General features: G+C 49.6%; 1 protein-coding gene across 1 annotated transcript in view; it reads right to left on the bottom strand.

The window, feature by feature from the left end:
• Positions 1 to 18,839, bottom strand: part of EMILIN2 (elastin microfibril interfacer 2) — a 61,000-nt gene that overhangs the window by 2,560 nt on the left and 39,601 nt on the right. The window contains exons 5-7 of the mRNA XM_030925773.1: positions 4,383 to 4,784; positions 2,486 to 2,518; positions 1,680 to 1,808 (exon numbers count right to left, since the gene is read on the bottom strand). Coding sequence (XP_030781633.1) covers positions 1,680 to 1,808; positions 2,486 to 2,518; positions 4,383 to 4,784 — 564 coding nt within the window. The remainder of the gene's footprint in view (positions 1 to 1,679; positions 1,809 to 2,485; positions 2,519 to 4,382; positions 4,785 to 18,839) is intronic.

Genomic DNA, 18,839 nt, shown 5'->3' with positions numbered 1-18,839 from the left:
CAGTCGCTCGCTCAATAGACAAAACCTGAAGCTGGTCATCAGCTGCTTCCCTCTAAGATCTCCGGAGTTGGGCGATGAAGCTCATGCATGTGCATTAAGAGGCAAAAATGACGTTTAAATGGTGTTTAACTGCCGTGTGACCTCCTGGGACACCTAACTGGTACGGGAAGAAATGTCACATGGGCACGCACACAACTCCAGGAAACACCACACACGTCCCCTCTCAGGCGCTGGCAGGCCACTGTGCATGTGGACGGCCCCCCAAGGGAAGAATCAGGAAAGGGACACAGCACCCCGGAAGCATGCCAATGTATAAGACCCCAAGTCACCAGTCAGACCGCACTTGAATCTCTCAAGTCACCCACCCGGCCGTCTTACGAGTGGACTTTCCTGCTCTAAAACTTGCCTCAGTCTCGCTCTGCCTCATGCCCCTTGGTCAAATTCTTTCTTCTGAGGCGGCAAGCACTGAGACCCACATGGATTCCCCTTCACGGACGTGCTGATCCCAAAGGCCACGGCCACTCTGAGCAGAGGCCTGGAGGCCTGTGGGGCCCGGGAGGAAGCTACATGGCAGTGGAAAGTAAGCAGCGTTCCTCTCGCCCTGACCTGCCTTCCATGCCAAGCTTCAGCCTCATCAGCCCGGGGCACTAATCATTCATTTCTCTTGAGTTCTGCAGGTCACTTAGGCTTGCTAAAATAACAGTTAAGAGCCACTGCCTAAGGACAGATGGAATTTAGCCAGACAGTGACCAGACAGGGCAAATGTGAGGCTGGGGGTGGCTAAAAACTACCAAGAAGGAAACCAAGTCCCCCTCTCAGTGGCTTATGAGTGTCAAGGCCTCCCTGAAATCCACTGCCCCGCCCCGCTCCAAGAGGCCCTGGTCACAGTACGTAAGCAGAACAGTGACTGCTGAGGGCAGAGAGATCAGGAAAGACCCCGGGCCAGGGGGACCTCCTCACACCTGCCTGGGGGCTCTGTCCTGATGGGCCCAGGCACCCCTGGGCCCTGCTTTCCTTGAAGCTGCCCTCGCTCTGGGCAGAGCAGCCCAGCCCAGGTGGACGCTGATGAACAACAGAACTCAGAGGTCAACTCCACACCCATGATCCTTGGGACCCCCAGAAACAACCTGGGGCTGGGGGGCCCGCCAGGTGCTGCAGGAAGACTCGGGCTCCCAGCTGAAGGGATTGTGTGGCGGAGCATGCAGCCCTCTGGGGAGCGCAGTCCCTCTTCAGCTCTGTTCGTCATAAACCAGGAGACCCTGAGGCAGCCTCCTGCTTGTCGGCCAGGGTGTCAGGATGACTGTCGGAGCCCGAGAGAGACGGGCGCAACGGTGGCTATCAGAGGTGGCCAGGCCATGGTGGGCTATGCTGGCAGAGCCCTCGTAACTGCCACAAAAAATGAACAGCAACCCCAGAGGTGAACACTGAGGACTGGCGTGTTGACCTCACCACTAGAAAATGTTACACACCCATGCAGCCTGCAGCCCTCGAGCCGGGAAATGTTCTACATGAAAGCCCGGAGTGGGGCAGAGGAGTGCAGGCCCACTCAGGCATCTGCTCCAGGGTGGCGTCCTCCCTGAGCCCACGGGACCCTGGGAACCAGCCAGCCATGGTGGGAGGGGTCCCACCTGCATTGGGGTAGGAGGAGGACACAGTACCAGTTGCCTTCAAACACTCACCCGTGCTGGGGTTGTAAACGTCCCCGTCGTTCACCAGCACTTTGTTAAAGAGGACAACGCCCCCGTCGCTGGGGAAAGGCTTCTGGGTGAGGCCCGCAGAAAAAGACACCAGAGAAGGCACCGGAGCTCCTGGAGCAGAGAAGGGATGGAATGGGTTGACCTGGGTGCTTCTGTCCTCTAGGGGGAGGGCCTGGAAAACTGACGCCTACGTGCCAGGCCCATTTTATTTCACCCAAAGTGGTGAAGCAAACTCCTCACGCCCGAGAGCCAGAGGGTTCCCTGTCTGAGATCAGCAGGCAGGACAGCTGAGGAATCTGAGAAACTGGACAGGTTCTTGTTAGGGTGTGAGGCTGGGCATGTAAGCATATGAGGTGTGTGTGTGTGTGTACGCACACTCGTGAGCACACGTGTTAGGAGGCCAGGCCAGGCAGTGGGTGCATCATCATCTAGGGAGCTGCTTCCTTACTAATAAATCAATAAAACCTGGAGCCCCAGGAAGCTCATCAGGACCACACAAGGGCAGAGGCCCACCCAGGGATCCCCTTGGGAAACTCAGTGAGCTGGGATGGAGGAAGGAAGATTCCTTGTCTCGGGCCTGACTCTGACCCTCTCTTGGGAGCAAACGTTGGGGAATTTAGTCCACTGTAGTCAGCTGAGGGCTGTCCCAGTGCTGGTGGATGGGGAAGGGCTGGGCCCAGGCTTGATCTGTGCTAATAGCTTGGAGGGAGGAGGCAGGAAATGCAGAGGAGGGGCAGAGGCCACCAAGGAGACCGCTCCTCCTGCCCCTGGTCTCTCAGCAGACGTACCTGGGGAAGCTACAGGAGGTGACTTCGGGTATCCTTGAAAAACAAAAAGGAAATGGCATGTCAAACAAGATCCTAAGCACCAACTCCTTGTTCTGAGCCCCCTTTTTTCTCCTTGCTCCTCACAAGTTCAAATCGAGTCTTCACTACTAAAGAGACATAGAACAAGGGCACCCACTGTCACTGCCCTCCTAGAGGCAGAGGTACATTTGTGCCAGCCTGTCCCTGCTTCCTCACTAGCCCATTTATCCCTGGCAGGGAAGAGCACACTGAGGGCAAGCTGGCTGCAGGAAAGAGATGGGTGCTGGAGCCTTGGAGACCTCTCTGCGACACAGAGTCACACAAGCCAGCTAACATTTGCCCTCTAGCAGTGTTATCTGTTCAAGAGCTTTGGCTTCAACTAGACTGAACAGTCTTTTGGAGGCATGGATGGGTGGGTGCCTAAGTGGAGGGACAAATAGATGGATGAGTGGATACATGCAGGGAAGAGTGCACAGCTTGATGCGTGGAGGGATATGCACATGCATGGGTGGGTGGATATGTGCATGGATACATGGGTGCATGGGTCCCTGGGGTGCCCCAGCCTCTGCATATGAGGATGCATATGTGGGTGGATGGATAGATGCATAGATTGGTGGATGGATGTGTTGATGGGTGGATACATGGATAGATGTGTGGGTTGGTGGATGGATGGAAGGGTGGATGGAAGGGATACACAGATAGAGGCATGGGTGAGTGCTGCATGCATGGAAGTGTGCATGGATAGACGAATGAGTGAACAAATAGCTCAAGAGAGCCTAAGCATCCATGATACATGGAACTAACAGAAGATAAGTGTTATTTTAGAAAACGCAGGACATGTGCCTACGAGCTGTGATCACTGCAGCTCAGGTGTCTTAGAAGGAATAGAAAAAAGAGAGCTGGTGAAAGAAAATGTTTTCTTGTCTTCTCAGCAGTGACCCAGCCTTCCAGCCAGCCATGGGCATCAGGGGCCACGGGTGCACCAGGCTATCACTGATGGGGAACGACCCCAGCCCTGCCAGTGTCTGCATGTCCCTGATGGTCAGCCTGGTCTGACTCAGAGGGGACTGGTTTGCATTGTTCTATGCATGCATCTATGGCAGATGACATGATCTGCTGCATTCAGGGTCATCTGTTTATCTGTTACAGCCACAAATCTCAGTTTCCTCATCTGTAAAACAACACTGGCTTCATGGTGCCGTTGGGAGGGGTGCAGGAGATCCGGATGCAGTTCAGTCCCTGGCTCGTGGTGGGAATCCCACAAATGCTCACTTCCTTCTGCTCCTGTCTCTACTCTGACACCACCCCCACTGTCACCATAACAGTAATGGTGTGGACATTCACAACTCATGGGGAGCACTTCCCACTGGGGCACTGAACTGGGCTTTTCTCCATCCTCACAGTAACCCTCTAAGGTCCTGCACGCTCCTCATTTCGTGGTTGAAGGAACTGCAGCTCAAAGAGCTCAGGAAGCTGCCCCAAGTGCCAAAGCCTGTGGTTGACAGCCCTCCTGCCTAGCCAAGCTGCTGTGCCACCTGCTTTGCTACCACCCAAGCTCCCAATACCCTTCTGGCTTCCAAGATCCATCCTGTTGGGAATCAATGAGCTGCCAATGTGGCACTGGTACTCCAACCGGCCGGGCCATTCTAAGTATAGACGACTGCACTGTCCCTGAGATGCGCCAGCCTCCGGGTGCTGGATTAGCATGAGTGATCCCTCAGGCCTCGGCATCCCTCCAAAGCTGCACTTCTGAACTTGTCCCCTGAAGGCTGGACCCCGGATCCCCAAGCCCCTCAGCAGACCCCGAGGCTCAGGTGGAAAGTCTGGACGAGCCCCGCACTCCTCCCCATGCCCCTCCCCGCACAGCCCTGGGCCTCACCTGGTGCACCCGCAAAGCCTTCTGCGCTGGGGACGGTCCCGCTCCCGGTTTGGCCGTCCACACCCCGCGGCAGGCCCCGCCCCGACACGCCCGCGCCTGCGGGAGGCCCGGCCTGGCCCGTCTCCATGATGACCCCGGTGGAGCCCGGCAGCTGGGGCCGCGCGGTCCAGCCGGGCCAGGCGGGCAGGGGCGGCCTCTCCTCGGGGGGCCGCGGCTGCAGGGGCCGCTGGGGCAGGACGGGCCGCTGGGGCAGGACGGGCCGCTGGCCCGCGGGTGGCCGTCGCGCAGGGTCCTCCGGGGTGGCGGGGCCGCTGGGCCTTGGCGGGGTGGGCTCGGGCTGCGGCGGCTCCTTGGGGGTCTCTGCGGGTGGCGGGGGCGAGGGCGCCTCCGAGGGCTCCTCCGCTGGGCGTCGGGAAAAAGAAAAAAACACACGGGATTAGGAAACCTCAGCCCTGAATGCCCCGTCGGGGTCCCCTCCATGAGCCCCGGCGAGTGGGGTCCCCGTGAGGACTCCGTGACCACCCCCGCGACATCACGCTAGCAGGACACACGGGCGTCCGCTTGCATCTTCCGAGGGCGCCGTGGGTCACCCGGGAGCCGCCAGGGACCCCCGCCCAGGGCTGGGGGGTTTCCAGCCTCTCCTGCGCAGACGGCTGCACTCTCCAAACCGGTTTGGCTCCTGCACCCAACAATTCCCGATTTCACAGCGCGCGGACACCATGGGTGCATCGCAAAGGACTGAAAGGGACCTGATGCCACCGACCCCCTCACAGTGTCTGAACCACGCTCCTCCCAGGGTCCCCCAGCCTCTCCCGCCGGCTGCCGAGGGACCCTGCCGGGAGGCCCCAAGGCACGGCCCCGTGCCGAGGGCTCAGGCTCCACGGGGGCCACAGCCACAGCGCCCACGTCGCCAGCCGAAGGGACTTCCAACGGAGGAACCTCCCGATTCCCATTTCCCAGTCCTCTTGGGAAGCAGCCGGAAGCTGCCGCCCTTTCCTCCTTTGAATTCGTTCCTGGAACTAGCCCTCCAGGAAGCCCCTCCCGACTGTCCACGGGACGCCTAAAAATACCCGGGTCTGGCTGAGGAACCGCTCGCAAAGCAACGCCATCCCCCCGCCCCCATCCATCTGGTGCCCACACTGCCCAGAGTTCCAAAGCCCAGCGATTAGGACCCAACAAAAACCAGTGACTGCATCTTGACCTGCTGTCTAGTTTTGTTTTAAAACTCACTAAGCGGGCCGGGCGCGGTGGCTCAGCCTGTAATCCCAGCACTTTGGGAGGCCGAGGCGGGGGGATCACTTGAGCCCCCAAATTCGAGACCAGCCTGACCAAGATGGTGAAACCTCATCTCTTCCAAATATACAAAAAAAAAAAAAAATTAACCTGGTGTAGTGGAGCACACCTGTAATCCCAGCTACTTGGGAGGCTGAGGCAGAAGAATCACTTGAACCCAAGAGGTGGAGGCTGCAGTGAGCCAAGATAGCACCACTGCACTCCACCCTCACTAAGCTGGGGAGAAGGGCAGTGGAGGTGGTTAATGGGTTCAAAAATATAGTTAGACAGAATTAATAAGATCTAGTATTTGATAGCACAACAGGGTGACTGCAGTCAGCAATTATCTTTTGCACATTTTTAAATAAAAGAGTAGAATTGGAACGTTTGTAAAGAAATGATAAATGCTTGGGGTAATAGATACCCCCATTACCCTGATTATTACACACTGCATGCCTGTATCAAAATACCTTATATACCCCCATACATATATATATATACTCTGTACACATAACTAAAAATTTAAAAAATAAAACTAAGATAAATATGGCAGATCAAATACATGCCCCCCACCCACCCACAAAGGCAGGTTGCCAGAACACCCTGAGAGAGGTGGTTTCTCCAACAGCCTTTCCTAACCAATGTTCCAGAAGAGAAGCCCAAGAGAAAACAATTTGAGTGATTACTTTCTCAATTTTCCCTCAGGATGATACAGAGCTAATTCCATTCTAAATACAGAGAAGTTAGTTCATTCCGTACAATAGAATAGCATCAGGGTTTACATCTCTTTGGAACCCTGGTTGCAAAAGGCTGGGTTAGACAGAGAAACTGAGGCAGGGGGATTGAAAACCATGGAGAAACCAGCTACAGTGGAAGACAGGAGTAAGACACCAGTCTAAAAACACTAAGTGAAAGTCTGCTCCCTGAATAAGGAGGCTCACAGTCCCCATCCTCTGTTAAGATCCCAGCCACTTGCTTATACCTCTAGCTGGAGATAGAAGGATTCTTCAAATTGACCCTCTAATGATGCCCACAGTCATGAAACTCTATCTAGTGTCTCTCCATTAAATGTGAACCAAAGTCAAAATCACCTGACATAGGAGGAAAGCCACCAGCGTGAACGACAGGGACCAAAGCAAGCCACACCAACTAATGAAAAGGAACTCTAAAGAGACAGATACAGTGCAAGAAAATAAACACATACTATCCTCAGAGAAGCAGAAGACACTGCATCCAAGATGCAAGAATTGTTTGCTATACAAAAGGGATAGTCAGAGAATAATGGTGAGCCTTTGCTGATTAAAAAGGCACTTGCCAAAATCAGACATTTCAATGAAAGGGATTGGTAGACAAAAATCAAGGAAATCTTTCAGAAGATAGAAGATGATGACAAAATGATGAACAATAGGAAGGAAATCATAAGAAAATTAAAGGGTCAACCTAGGAAGTCCTTCCAGAAAAAGAGAGATCAGAAAAACTGGTATGTAGGGGTAATGGAGTGGTAAGGAGAGAATTATCAAATAAACACACAATTTCCCAGAACTGAAGAAAATGAAAGATCCCAGCACAATTATTGAATAAAAGGAATAAACCAAGCCACATTCAGAACAGTGAAGATAAAAAGGAGATATTACAAACTTCAAGGGAAAAAAATATAAAAATTGACTGCAAATCAGGAAGGCATCACCAGGCTTCTCAACAGTATTGGAAACTAGAAGAGAAGGGAACAATGTCAAATACTGATGGAATATAATTGTCAACCTTGAATTCTATACCCAGCAAAAACACCCATCAATTACAAGAGAAGAATAAAGATATTTTTAGACAGGCAATACTTTAAAAAATTTTAAATGCTATTTCTCAAGCACCCTTTCTTAAAAAGGTATTGGGAAATGTGCACTACAGAAACAAGGGAGTAAACCATGAAAAAGCAACAGAGAGTAAAGAAAGGGGAGAGAGATTAAAGACATTTCTAGAATAGTAGTGAAGGCAGGCTCAGATTGAAAGCCTTATTGCAAAAGTCTAGAGAATAACCAGTCCAGGTTAGATCAGAAAGAGCAAGAATTCCAGGAAGGAGGTCGATTTTTTAAAAAATGGAACTGACAAATGATACTTTTTATGATATAGAAAATTGTATTAAGAGGCTGTTGAAGGGTAGGAAGACTCCAAAATAGATACATAGGATAGAAGCAACGCTACTACCAATTAAGAGAAAAGTAAAAAGGAAAGTAACACAATCTTAGAGAGCTATTGAGCTCAGCATAGCATAGACGTTGCATATTGACTGTAGGATAACTCTGTTGGGAATTGGGAGGAAGGGGAGTCAATATACAATGTCTAAAGCTGATAAATCAATTTAGAAATAGAGGTAAGTACCAAAGAAAAGAAACAGCTGGAAGAGTTACATGTGGCTGCCTCTGGGGCGTGGGAAGAATGGGGAAGGGGGCAGGGGAGCTGGTTTTCATTATGAGCTTCTCAGTGTTATTTTACTTATTTTTATAAAATATAATTGTAGAAGACACTGAGGGCCTGTTTCTGACCTTTCCCCTCTAATCCAAGCACACTTGAGTCAACTCCTCATCTTCCTTTTCTTTCCTCCTCCTCTCTGGACACTGTCTTCCTGGCTCAGAAGCTGGCCTGCCTCCCAGGGCACACGCCTCTGCCTGAGCCCCAGCCCCACCCTCCCTGCTCTTCTTGGATCGGCTCCATCTGACATCACTCCTCTCTCTTCTTAACCTCTTTCCTTCCTCCCCCACTAGTTTCTTGCTTTCAGCCCAAGCATGTGTCTCTCCATTCAAAACTCAGGGGAAAACAGAATTTTCCTCTGTCCTTCAACCATCGATAAGTTACAGTCAGCAAAGCATCTTAAAATGGCAAAGCACAGGCCACCCAAACTGGCCCTTATTTTCTTCCCTGTCCCCACCAACCCTTCAGATCACCCTTTGCTTCTGAAATCCGCCCTTGTTCTCCCTCATCCAGGCACACGGAGTCCTATTTTACTCTTCCTTCTCCTTTGGTCACCCCCTCCCAATCTTTCACACACAAATTTGTCGCTAGGCCCAGCTGATTCTAATTTTGAAATATTGCTTGGATCCTTCATTCACACCTTTTCCAGAATGCTCTTTAGAAAGCATTCTAATCATATTTTCTGCTCAAAAAGCTTCCATTGTTCTCTACTTCTCGTAAAAATCAAACTGACTGTCCTCGGCCTGACATTCTGAGTCCTCCGCCTCCTTTGGCTGCCATCAGTATGCTCACTGGTACCCAGCTCTCATGTGACTTCCCTGGCTTCGTGCCTTTGCCATGTGCACCCCTGAAATGGCCTCTCCCAGCACCCTCACAACAGCACCCACTCCTGAAGTCCCAGTTCAAAACCACCTCTTCCATGAAGCCTTCTTGGATTGGTCCAGCAGGCTTGAACAGTCCTGCCTCTGCACCAGGAAGCAACATGGACCTTGGGGGCTCTTTCTGTGGTTCTGACCTTTCCTCTCTGGCTGACTGATGAGTACTTGAGCATCTTAATTCTCTGCCATCCCCAGGGCCTAGCACAAGGCCTGGTAACTGACACTGAACAATTTAAGTATTGGGTGAATAAAAGAAGGCTGAACCTATCTATGACAGGCACTGTGGGCTATGCACCCTAATTCCTGCCAGCCATTCAATTTGGGAACCCTAATTTTGCCAAAAATAATTGCCATTCTGGGGTCCTAACAAGGCAGTTCTGATACATATAGGACAGTGATCATTCTGTCTTTTACTATAATCCATTTTAACATATCCATTACTCCCTCAACACCCAGACTTGTTGCGCGAGTGGAAGGCCGAGGAGAAAGAATGAATTAGATATTGCTTGAGCCAAGTATCTTCAGTGGATCTCCTGGGGGAGTCTGTGCATGGGTGCCATGGACAGCTGAGGGCTCCAAAGCAGCCCGCCACATCACAGCAGCGACAGTCATGAAAAAGCGACGTCTCGTTCAGATGGGTGCCCCCAGCCCTGGCCTCTCCCAGCTCCGGCTCAGTGCACAGCATCACGTGGGGTGCCGAATGCACACATTTATGACCAAGTCTTAACAAAGGCTGGATAGCACTCTGCTCATTCTCTCCAGCAGCCGACTGCTTTCTGAACTGAACATGTGTTTCTAATTCAAGAACGGACCATTTGAAATGAATTCTTCATAAGAGCCAAGGGTTGCTCCTCATATGTTTTAACTCCTGAAGAATGACAGGGACAGACCAGCCACACCACACCAGGCCTGCCTGACGCCCCGCACGGGTCGGGTAGGGTCACAGCCTCATCATGGGTGAACCTGACATGTAAGGGATTGAAGGCCATTCCCTCTCCTCGAAAACTCCTATTGAAAGTCAATTTCAAAACCAATGATCAATTTCAACTTTTACTAAAACAAAGACTTTCCTAAGAAAATCCCCAATAATTCATGGGCTGATGTGCTAAAAACAAGTGTCTTCCCCCCGAACACCCTTGCTCATTAAGGAGTCAGGGGTTGCCTCCTGTCTCCAGGAAGCCCTGCTTTCTGCAAGAGCCCTGAGCAGCTGGGCTGCAAGAGGAGACCTGGGGAAAGGGTTGGCCCTGTTCTTGGCAACTAAGGGGTGTCTTGTCACAGAGCAGAGGCTGTTGGAGAAAGCCTGGCCTTAGCCGTTAGAGCCTGTGGCTGAGACTTGGCTGTGGGAAAGCCACTGAAACCTTGTCCATGCAACGGGCTCAACCTGCAGTGCCCTCCTGTCATCCAGGCAGAAATTGATGCCCATCAGATGAAGCAATGGATGCGGTATGCCCCGCTAATGCCCCACTATTTGTAAAACACTGTGCAAATGTTAAGTGTAATTCATCAGAAGTCCAGTGAAGGTGAAATCTGATCTCCCTACCATCCAAAAGGTATACCTGCTGACCAAATGCTGAAACTGGAGACGTGTTTTAAAGATGCTGATCAAGACTTCAGACTTTTTAATAAAAAAAAAAAAAAAAAAGCTTCAAAGTGCTGACATACAGAAAGCTAAGTGGATGGACGGAAGATGCTTTCACAGTTGACTGCTCCGCTGAGTGGCAAAGCTCTAGTTCCTGGGAAATAACCCCCATACCATCATGGACTAAAGCATGAGAAATGCTGGACTCATCAGAAAATTCAGAGAAACTGTGGCTTGTGGTGCTGAATGGGTGCGGGGTGAGCTTAGACAAAGGGTTTTTTTCGAAGAAACAGTTGTTGGTCTTCCCTGAAGGACAGGAGGGCAGGCCACCAAGCTGGCTGACAAGCAGGCATGCAAAAGGATCCCTGATGCCGAGAAGGCAAACGTGCATTCCCTGGAATAGTTCTACTCCAAGTCAATGGCCATCTCAATGCTGCTTTTGAGCTGGGCACTGTGGCTTATGCCGGCAATCCCAGTACTTTAGGAGGCTGCAGTGGGAGGATCGCTTGAGCCCAGGAGTTCAAGACCAGCACTTTCAACATAGCCAAACTCTGTCTTGATAAAAAACTTAAAAAATTAGCTGGGCATGGTAATTTGTGCCTGTAGTTTTGGCTATTCAGAAGACTGAGGCAGGAGAATAGCATGAGCCCAGGAGTTCAAGGCTATAATCACACCACTGTACTCCAGCCTGGGCAACAGAGCAAGACCCTGTCTCAAAAATAAATAAGTAAATAAATAAGTAAATAAATTTTTTTTTTTTTGAATTTGGTTTGAATGAAAAAAAAAAAAAAAAAGAACCCTTGAGCTTCTAAGAGGGAGCACTGTGTTGGTTGCACTGCAGAAGGTGCCATATTGACACCAAAATGATAAGAATCCAGACCTAACAATGTGAAACCGGTAGAATAGGGCTAAATACAGACTATGGGTCTAAATTTCTGCAAAGTACAAACTAGTGAATGTTGAAATATAAATACAGCTTTAGTCATGTATGCTAGAATCCGTGGCAATACATTTGAGCTGGAAAGTAATTTGCTATCACGGAACCCCAACAGAGAAGGCACTCACCCAGCTGAGCATCAGCAGCACTCGGAATTTTTAAATTTTTTTTAGAAATTCACAAGCGAGGCCAGGCGCAGTGGCTCATGTCTGCAATGCCAGCACTTTGGGAAGCTGAGGTGGGTGGATCACCTGAGGTCAGGAGTTTGAAACCAGCCTGGCCAACATGGTGAAACCCTATCTCTACTAAAAATACAAAATTAGTGGGGTATGGTGGCAGGTGCCTGTAATCCCAGCTATTCAGGAGGTTGAGGCAGGAGAATTGCTTGAACCCAGGAGGCAGAGGTTGCAGTGAGCTGAGACTGTGCCACTGCACTCCAGCCTGGGCAACAGAGCAAGACTCTATCTGGGAAAAAAAAAAATAGCGAGAAAAATTCACAAGCTGATTCTAAAATTTACATAGGCGTGCACAGGAGGGTCTATACTGCTTGATTTTAAGACTCACTATTAAAGCTACAAAATAAGCTACCAGGAGAGACCTCAAAAACTGGAACAGAATGGAGTCCGTAAGTGGGCTCACACAAAACTGACTTCTCCTGGTGGTGCAGTGTCAAAGTCAGTGGTCCATTCTGTGTCCTCCCTTCCCCCTGCCTCCTCTGTTTTTGGGCACAGCTTACCTGGGGTGGGTAGATCCCACTGCCTCTGGGGTAGCCTTCCTTCAATTTCTAGGACTAGAGCCAGCAGTTTGTTTTAGTCACAAATTTAATTACAAATTCCTGGGCGTCACCTCATCCCTGCTGAACAGCGATCTCCTCAGTGAGCCCAGGAGTTCCTTTTTTTTTTTTTTTTTTTTTTTTTAAAGATCCCAGAGGCATTTATGCACACAGCTCTGGAAAAGCTCTGTAGCTCTAAGTTCAAGGCTAAGATGCAGAAAAGCAGCTGTGGTTTACACAAACCGAAGAGCATCGTAGAAACCTGGTGCCCACAGGATAAAGGAGGCAAGTTGTCAGGAGTTCCCTATGGCCTGAATAGAAGCAATTTATTGAGCCTTTATATGTTTATAAAACCCTAAGTCCATCATGCTGCCTTGGGCCTACACTCTCCCCAAACTCAGCTGATCTCGAGTTGGGGCAAAGGGGTCAGAATGTTGGCATCAGGCAGTGCCCTGGCCAAGCTTTCTGGTTAAATAGTTATTTGAGAAGACTGTGCTTTTTCATTCTTATAACTTAAATAACTCCATAAAAATAGTAGGCTGAAACCTGCAGCACTCCTAAAAGAAATGCTATGATGAAAATTACTCAGAGACATGAGCAGAAAAGGGTGGGAGAACAGAAAAAGGAAGTGATGCCGTTATGTCTAGTGTGCCGACATCGACGCCAGCTGGCTCTTCGTGGAAGCGTGACATCTGGAAAGAGAAGTCCCCTGCACACAGCTCCATCCCTCTGCTTACCCTTCCTGCTCGCCACCAGCACCCCTTCCTTCCCCTACTGGGAGAGGAACAGTGGGAGGGCAGGGTCCGGCTGAGGCTCAGCCTCTGCGTGGGGCCAGGGGAAGCTAAAACCAGCTGGGGAGGGCAGGCTGCGCCATTCTCCACACGCTGCTGCCACTGGGCTGCAGGCTGGGGCATCCTGGGTCCCAGGCATGGAGACAGCCTCTGCTGTCTCCCTGTGAATCACTCATGGGTCAGACTCGAGTGGGGGTAAGGCTGGACAACTTGAGGAAAGGGAACTAAAGAGGGTGCCCGCTGAGGCAGGGCGAAGGCTCGATGCACCCCCCACCTGTGAAAATGGGAGTGAGTCCATCTGGGAAGGAGGGCTCAAATCCGTGACCACACCGTCTAGGGAATAAAGGGCCTCGAGGCTCCTTTCCATTTAGAACCTAATTTGTTCATAAGTGATGAGATTCTGCTCAACAAAACTATTGATCCATGAGATACATGAAGCTGTGAATGCTGAAAAGGGAGATCTCTACGCTTTTTTTTTTTTTTTTTTTTAAGAGACAGGATTATGCTATACTGCTCAGGCTAGAGTGCAGTGGTGCGATCATAGCTCACTGCAGCCTCAGACTCCTGGGCTCAAGGGATCCTCCTGCCTCAGCCTCTTGAGTAGGTGGAGCCACAGGTGCACACCGCCACACCCAGCTAATTTGTGATTTGTACAGACAGGATCTCACTGTGTTGCCCAGGCTGGTCTTGAACTCCTGTGCTCAAGTGACCCTCTGCCTTGGCCTCCCAAAGTGCTGGGATTACAGGCATGAGCCACTGCCCAGCCATTTCTAAAGCTTTTTATACTGTCTATTTGAACCCTAATTTTAAAAAGAAGAAAAAGAAAGGGAAAGCAAGAAAAACAAAAACAAAAAAAAGCCATGACCATCTACAGCATCCCCGGAGCCACCAGGGCCCCTCACCCTGTGTCTGCTGTGTTTACAGGCCCTCTCTCACTCTTCCAAGGCTGGAGGCCTGGGGGTTTATAGGTAGAGAAAGGGAGAAAAGTTCAGTCATGAATTGATTAAACATCCATTCTAGGGGATGCAAGGTTTAAGTAATAGGTAATATTTCCTGAGTGATTACCAAGTCCAGGACACTAGTTAATCACCCACTGTTTATAAGCATGGATGAGCTCAGATTTCAATGGAAGTAATCACTCCCCAAATCCTTCAATAGTTTCTCATGGCACTTAACATCCAGCTCCTTTATCACAGCCTAGAAAGCCCACGTGATCTCATTCCTACCGTCGCTTTGACCTCATTGCCAATGACCTTCTGCTTTGCTTATACACTTGGCCAGACCAGTATTCTGGGTTTTTCAAAAGAGCTTCCTCATAGCCCTTGAGAATGCTGCTCCCTCTGCCTGGACCGTTTTCTCAAAAGTATGTTTTTTTTTTTTTGTATTTTTTGTAGAGACAGAGACTCCCTGTGTTGCCCAGGGTGGTCTTGAACTCTTGGGCTCAAGCAATACACCCGTCTGAGCCTCACAAAGTGTTGGGATTACAGGCGTGAGCCACTGTGCCCAGACATGTGGACCTTTTGTCCCCCAACCCCCTGCTCCAAAAAAATTGTCTGGGCACACTGATTCATGCCTGTAATTCCCAGCACATGTAATTACAGCACATGCCTGAATCCCAGGCTAAGGCAGTCGAATCACTTGAGTCCAAGAGTTTGAGACGAGCCTGGGCCACATGGTGAAACCCATCTCAAAAAAAAAAAAAAAAAAAAAAAAATAGCTGGGCATGATGACACGTGTCAGTAGTACTAGCTACCTGGGTGGCTGAGGTGGGAGGATCACCTGAACCTAGAAAGGTTGAGGCTGCAGGGAGCTGTTATTGTACCACTGTACTCTAGCCTGGGTGACAGAGCAAGATCCTGCCTCAAATATATATATCTGGCTGTGCACAATAGCTTATGTTTGTAATTCCAGCACTTTGGGAGGCTGCGGTGGGTGGATCACCTGAGGTTAGGAGTTCGAGACCAGCCTGACCAACATGGTGAATCCTTGTCTCTACTAAAAATACAAAAATTAGCTGGATGTGGTGGCAGACACCTGTAATCCCAGCTAGTTGGGAGGCTGAAGCAGGAGAATCGCTTGAACCTGGGAGGTGAACATTGCAGTGAGCCAAGATTGCACCACTGCACTCCAGCCCCAGTGACAGAGGGAGACTCCATCTCAAAAAAAAGTTATATATATAATATATAATATATATAATATATAATATATAATATATAATATATATAATATATATAATATATAATATATATAATATATATATAATATATATAATATATATAATATATATAATATATAATATATATAATATATATATATAATATATATAATATATAATATATGCAATATATATGTGTGTGTGTGTGTGCATGTAATTTCAGGAATCCCTTTTAAGCCCAAGAAAGAACACCTGCCCTTAACAGAAGGACACGAAAGAGACTTGGATCTATTTAAGCATCAGTTGAAGCCCCTTCTTCTCCCCTATTGGTTGCTTCTTGGATAATTCAGCCTCACCTCAGTGATGCTTCCAAAGGAAACAGGATCTGTGAAAAGGGCAACAGGCTGAGTAGAAACACCACAGTGTGTGTTCCTGGTCTGGCGATCTGCTTACTGGTCTGAAACCGTCACACATCTTCACCTCTGGACCTGTGCTCACTGTGGTAGATATCATGACCACCATTAATCCCCCTTCCTTCCCCAAACATACCAGCCACATCACCCTTCAAGAGCAGACCTGCTTTGACAATAGAATGTGGCAGCAGTGATGCTGCTCCAGCTCTGGGCTAGCCTGTGGGAGGCCCAGCAGCTTCCACTTTCCCTTGACAGTCGCCATCGTCTGACTACTTGAGACCGCCATGCTGTGAGGAAGCCCTGGTTGGCCACACGGAGAGAGAGGGGCCAGGTAGAGGAGCACCGAGGCACCAGACGTATGATGGAGTCTTCACAGACCTTCCAGTCAACCACAAGCCAAATGCAGCTGAATGGGCGACTCAAGTTGATGCCACATAGAGCAGAAGAACCGCTGAGCCAAGCCCTGCCGGGGTTCCTGACCTACAGAATAATGGAAACTAATACATCTTTGTTGTTTTAAGCCAGCAAGATTTGGAATGGGTTGTTATAATGCAATAAATAGCTAATCCACAATGTCCTCCCCTCCTGCTTTCTGAATCCCATCCATCCCTCAATCAGATCCAGTAACACCTCCTCTGGAAGCTTCTCTCATCTCACCTCATTCCTCACCCTATCAGCCTCTGTACTCTGCTGGGTAAATACCTACACTGAGGGCTCGGCTCAGGGCTCTGTCCTCAGAATCCCTCCCTGACTTCCACTGTGGGTGCTTCTCTGAACACCCAAGGTATCTCGTGCACACCCCATTCCTGTGACCATCTGTCTGCTTGTTTCCCCATCAGACTGTCTTTTATCCACATACTCCCCCACACAGCCATTACCTCCCACATAATAGGGGCTCAATAAGATCTTATGAACTAAAGGGATCAACCGCTATGATCTCATTCACTCTCTCTGCAGACCTGAGTCTCTTTCCCACTGTGATTGCAAATGCTTTAGACTAAGGATTATACCTCCTTATCTCCAGGTCCCCCAAGAGCCTTGCACATGGTAGGCACTCAATAAACATTCTGTTGACTTTTAACTGACTGACATGTCACTCTCACGGTGACCTTAGCTCCAGATTCTCCCATGTCCCTCTGATACTCAGGTTCCAGGTCTCCTAGACCTGGATGCTAGACAAGGGCAGAGGAGGCTCTGCTTGTTTATTTCTGGCTCTTTTCCAGTCAATGAAATTCTCGAAACTCCATGCAGTCTACACTCACCACAATGAGCTCTGTCCAAAGGGATAATGTTTTGTAAGCCACATTCTCTTTTAAAAGGATTACACCCCCAACTCCTACTGCAACAGACAAATGTGAAAGTGTTAACACAGCTTCCCACGCCACCAGAGAGTTCCAAATCAACTGGAAATATCTGATTCAATCTGTTATCGTAAGACACAGACCAGACAGCGTTGTCACCACAAGGGACAATCATTCTATGAACACGTACATGGTCTTGTGACCTCTACTCAACATTCCAGAGATAGAGGAGCTGTGTGGCCCTGGAGCGGGGGAAGGGCTGGGTTATAAATAGTGAGGTGCAGCAGGCCGGACACTGGGGTGGGGGCCAGATTCCTGGTCCTCCTGGGCCTAGGCGACTCCTCATCTGCAAGATAAGCACAGTGCTCTGGGGACATCCAGGGCATTTCCCACCTACCTCGGACCCTCTCCACCCTCCTGAGCTGCCAGGACCTGGCCCTGGCTCTCCCTGGCCAAGCCAGAGCTTGCCTGCTTCCCATGTTCTAGCCTGCCCTGCCTTGGGTTTTATGTCACATCTGGGACTTGATCATAAAATCCCAAGGCTCACAGAGGCCGTAAAATCTCAGTTCCTTGTGCAAGGGCCTGTGTCACCCGGAGCGGAACCAGGTCAGGGAGGTAAAAGTCCCAAAGGCAAGGAAGGGAGAAAAGAAAACAGGGACGGGGAGGTCAGGAAATAGGCTCCTTCTAGCACAAAGCAAGCCCCTCAACAAGTCCCTGTGGACCAAGTAAGTCTGCACTCAGCTCTGGGAGACACACAGTCATCATGGCCGGACGGGAAGAAAATAATTCTTGGATGTAGCCTGGCCTGGTTCTCATCCTGGCTCCCCCACTGAACAGCCACATGACTTCGGGCACATTTTCACTGTTGGAAAACAGCCTTTCTGTGAGGCCGTGATGGAATTCAGTCCCCGTGAAGGGACTAAGCCGGAGCTGTACACTTTCTATGTGTGTACATAGAAAAATGTACACAAAAATGCGAGCTCCCTCTTCCTTCCTTTCACACCCGGACTCCAACTAGAGGGGGCTGGCTCATGTCTGAGGCTGTCTCAGAGTGTAAACCCAGGTACAAGAGAAGTTCTGTCCTTCAAGGAGACTGCGTTTAGCAACCCCAAGTAGCAAAAAATCTTATTGCATATATTACTCATTCATTTGTTCAATAAACGTTTGTTTGTTGAGTGCCTAAGGTGTAGCTAGCATTGCTCTCAGCACTACTGCTGAGCTTCCTGGATCCAGGCACTATGGAGCTTCAGATAGTTCCTGCCCCTAAACTGCTCTCATCCACGGTCGTGTCTGGAAACAAATATGACAGCATCCTATCTGCCATCAGCTAAGCCCTGAAGATGATAATGACACAGATAAAAAGTGATGCTTGAAGAGAGGTACGCAGGAGACTCCCTAGGTAGAAGAGAGGACAACATCCACTGCCCCAAGCTGTTATGCCAAAAATCTGACCCCAACTCTGAGCTCACCAACCTGATTCTACAGATAATGTTTTGCCATCCGTCTGTGGGAAGAACCAGTTTTCCTTTATTTTCAATGTGTTGTGAACTGATATTTTTGTAAAATACATAGATCATGTGCTTAAACACTGCAATGTTGTTAGTTTGTTTATTTATTTGAGATGGTACTTCACTCTGTTGCCCAGGCTGGAGTGCAGTGATACAATCCTGGCTCACCTTAACCTCCGCCTCCCAGGTTCAAGCAATTCTCCCACCTCAGCCTCCCTACTAGCTGGGACTACAGGCGCATGCCACCACACCCCGCTAATTTCTGCATTTTTAGTAGAGATGGGTTTTCACCATTTTGGCCAGGTTGATCTCAAATGCCTGAACTCAGGTGATCCACCCTCCTTTGCCTCCCAGAGTGCTGGGATTACAGGCATGAGCCACTGCG

The sequence above is a fragment of the Rhinopithecus roxellana genome, chromosome 21 (assembly GCF_007565055.1).
Source record: "Rhinopithecus roxellana isolate Shanxi Qingling chromosome 21, ASM756505v1, whole genome shotgun sequence".
Taxonomy (NCBI): Eukaryota; Metazoa; Chordata; class Mammalia; order Primates; family Cercopithecidae; genus Rhinopithecus; species Rhinopithecus roxellana.
The sequence above is the reverse complement of the archived record's forward strand: the minus strand, read 5'-3'. Positions and strand labels throughout refer to the sequence as shown.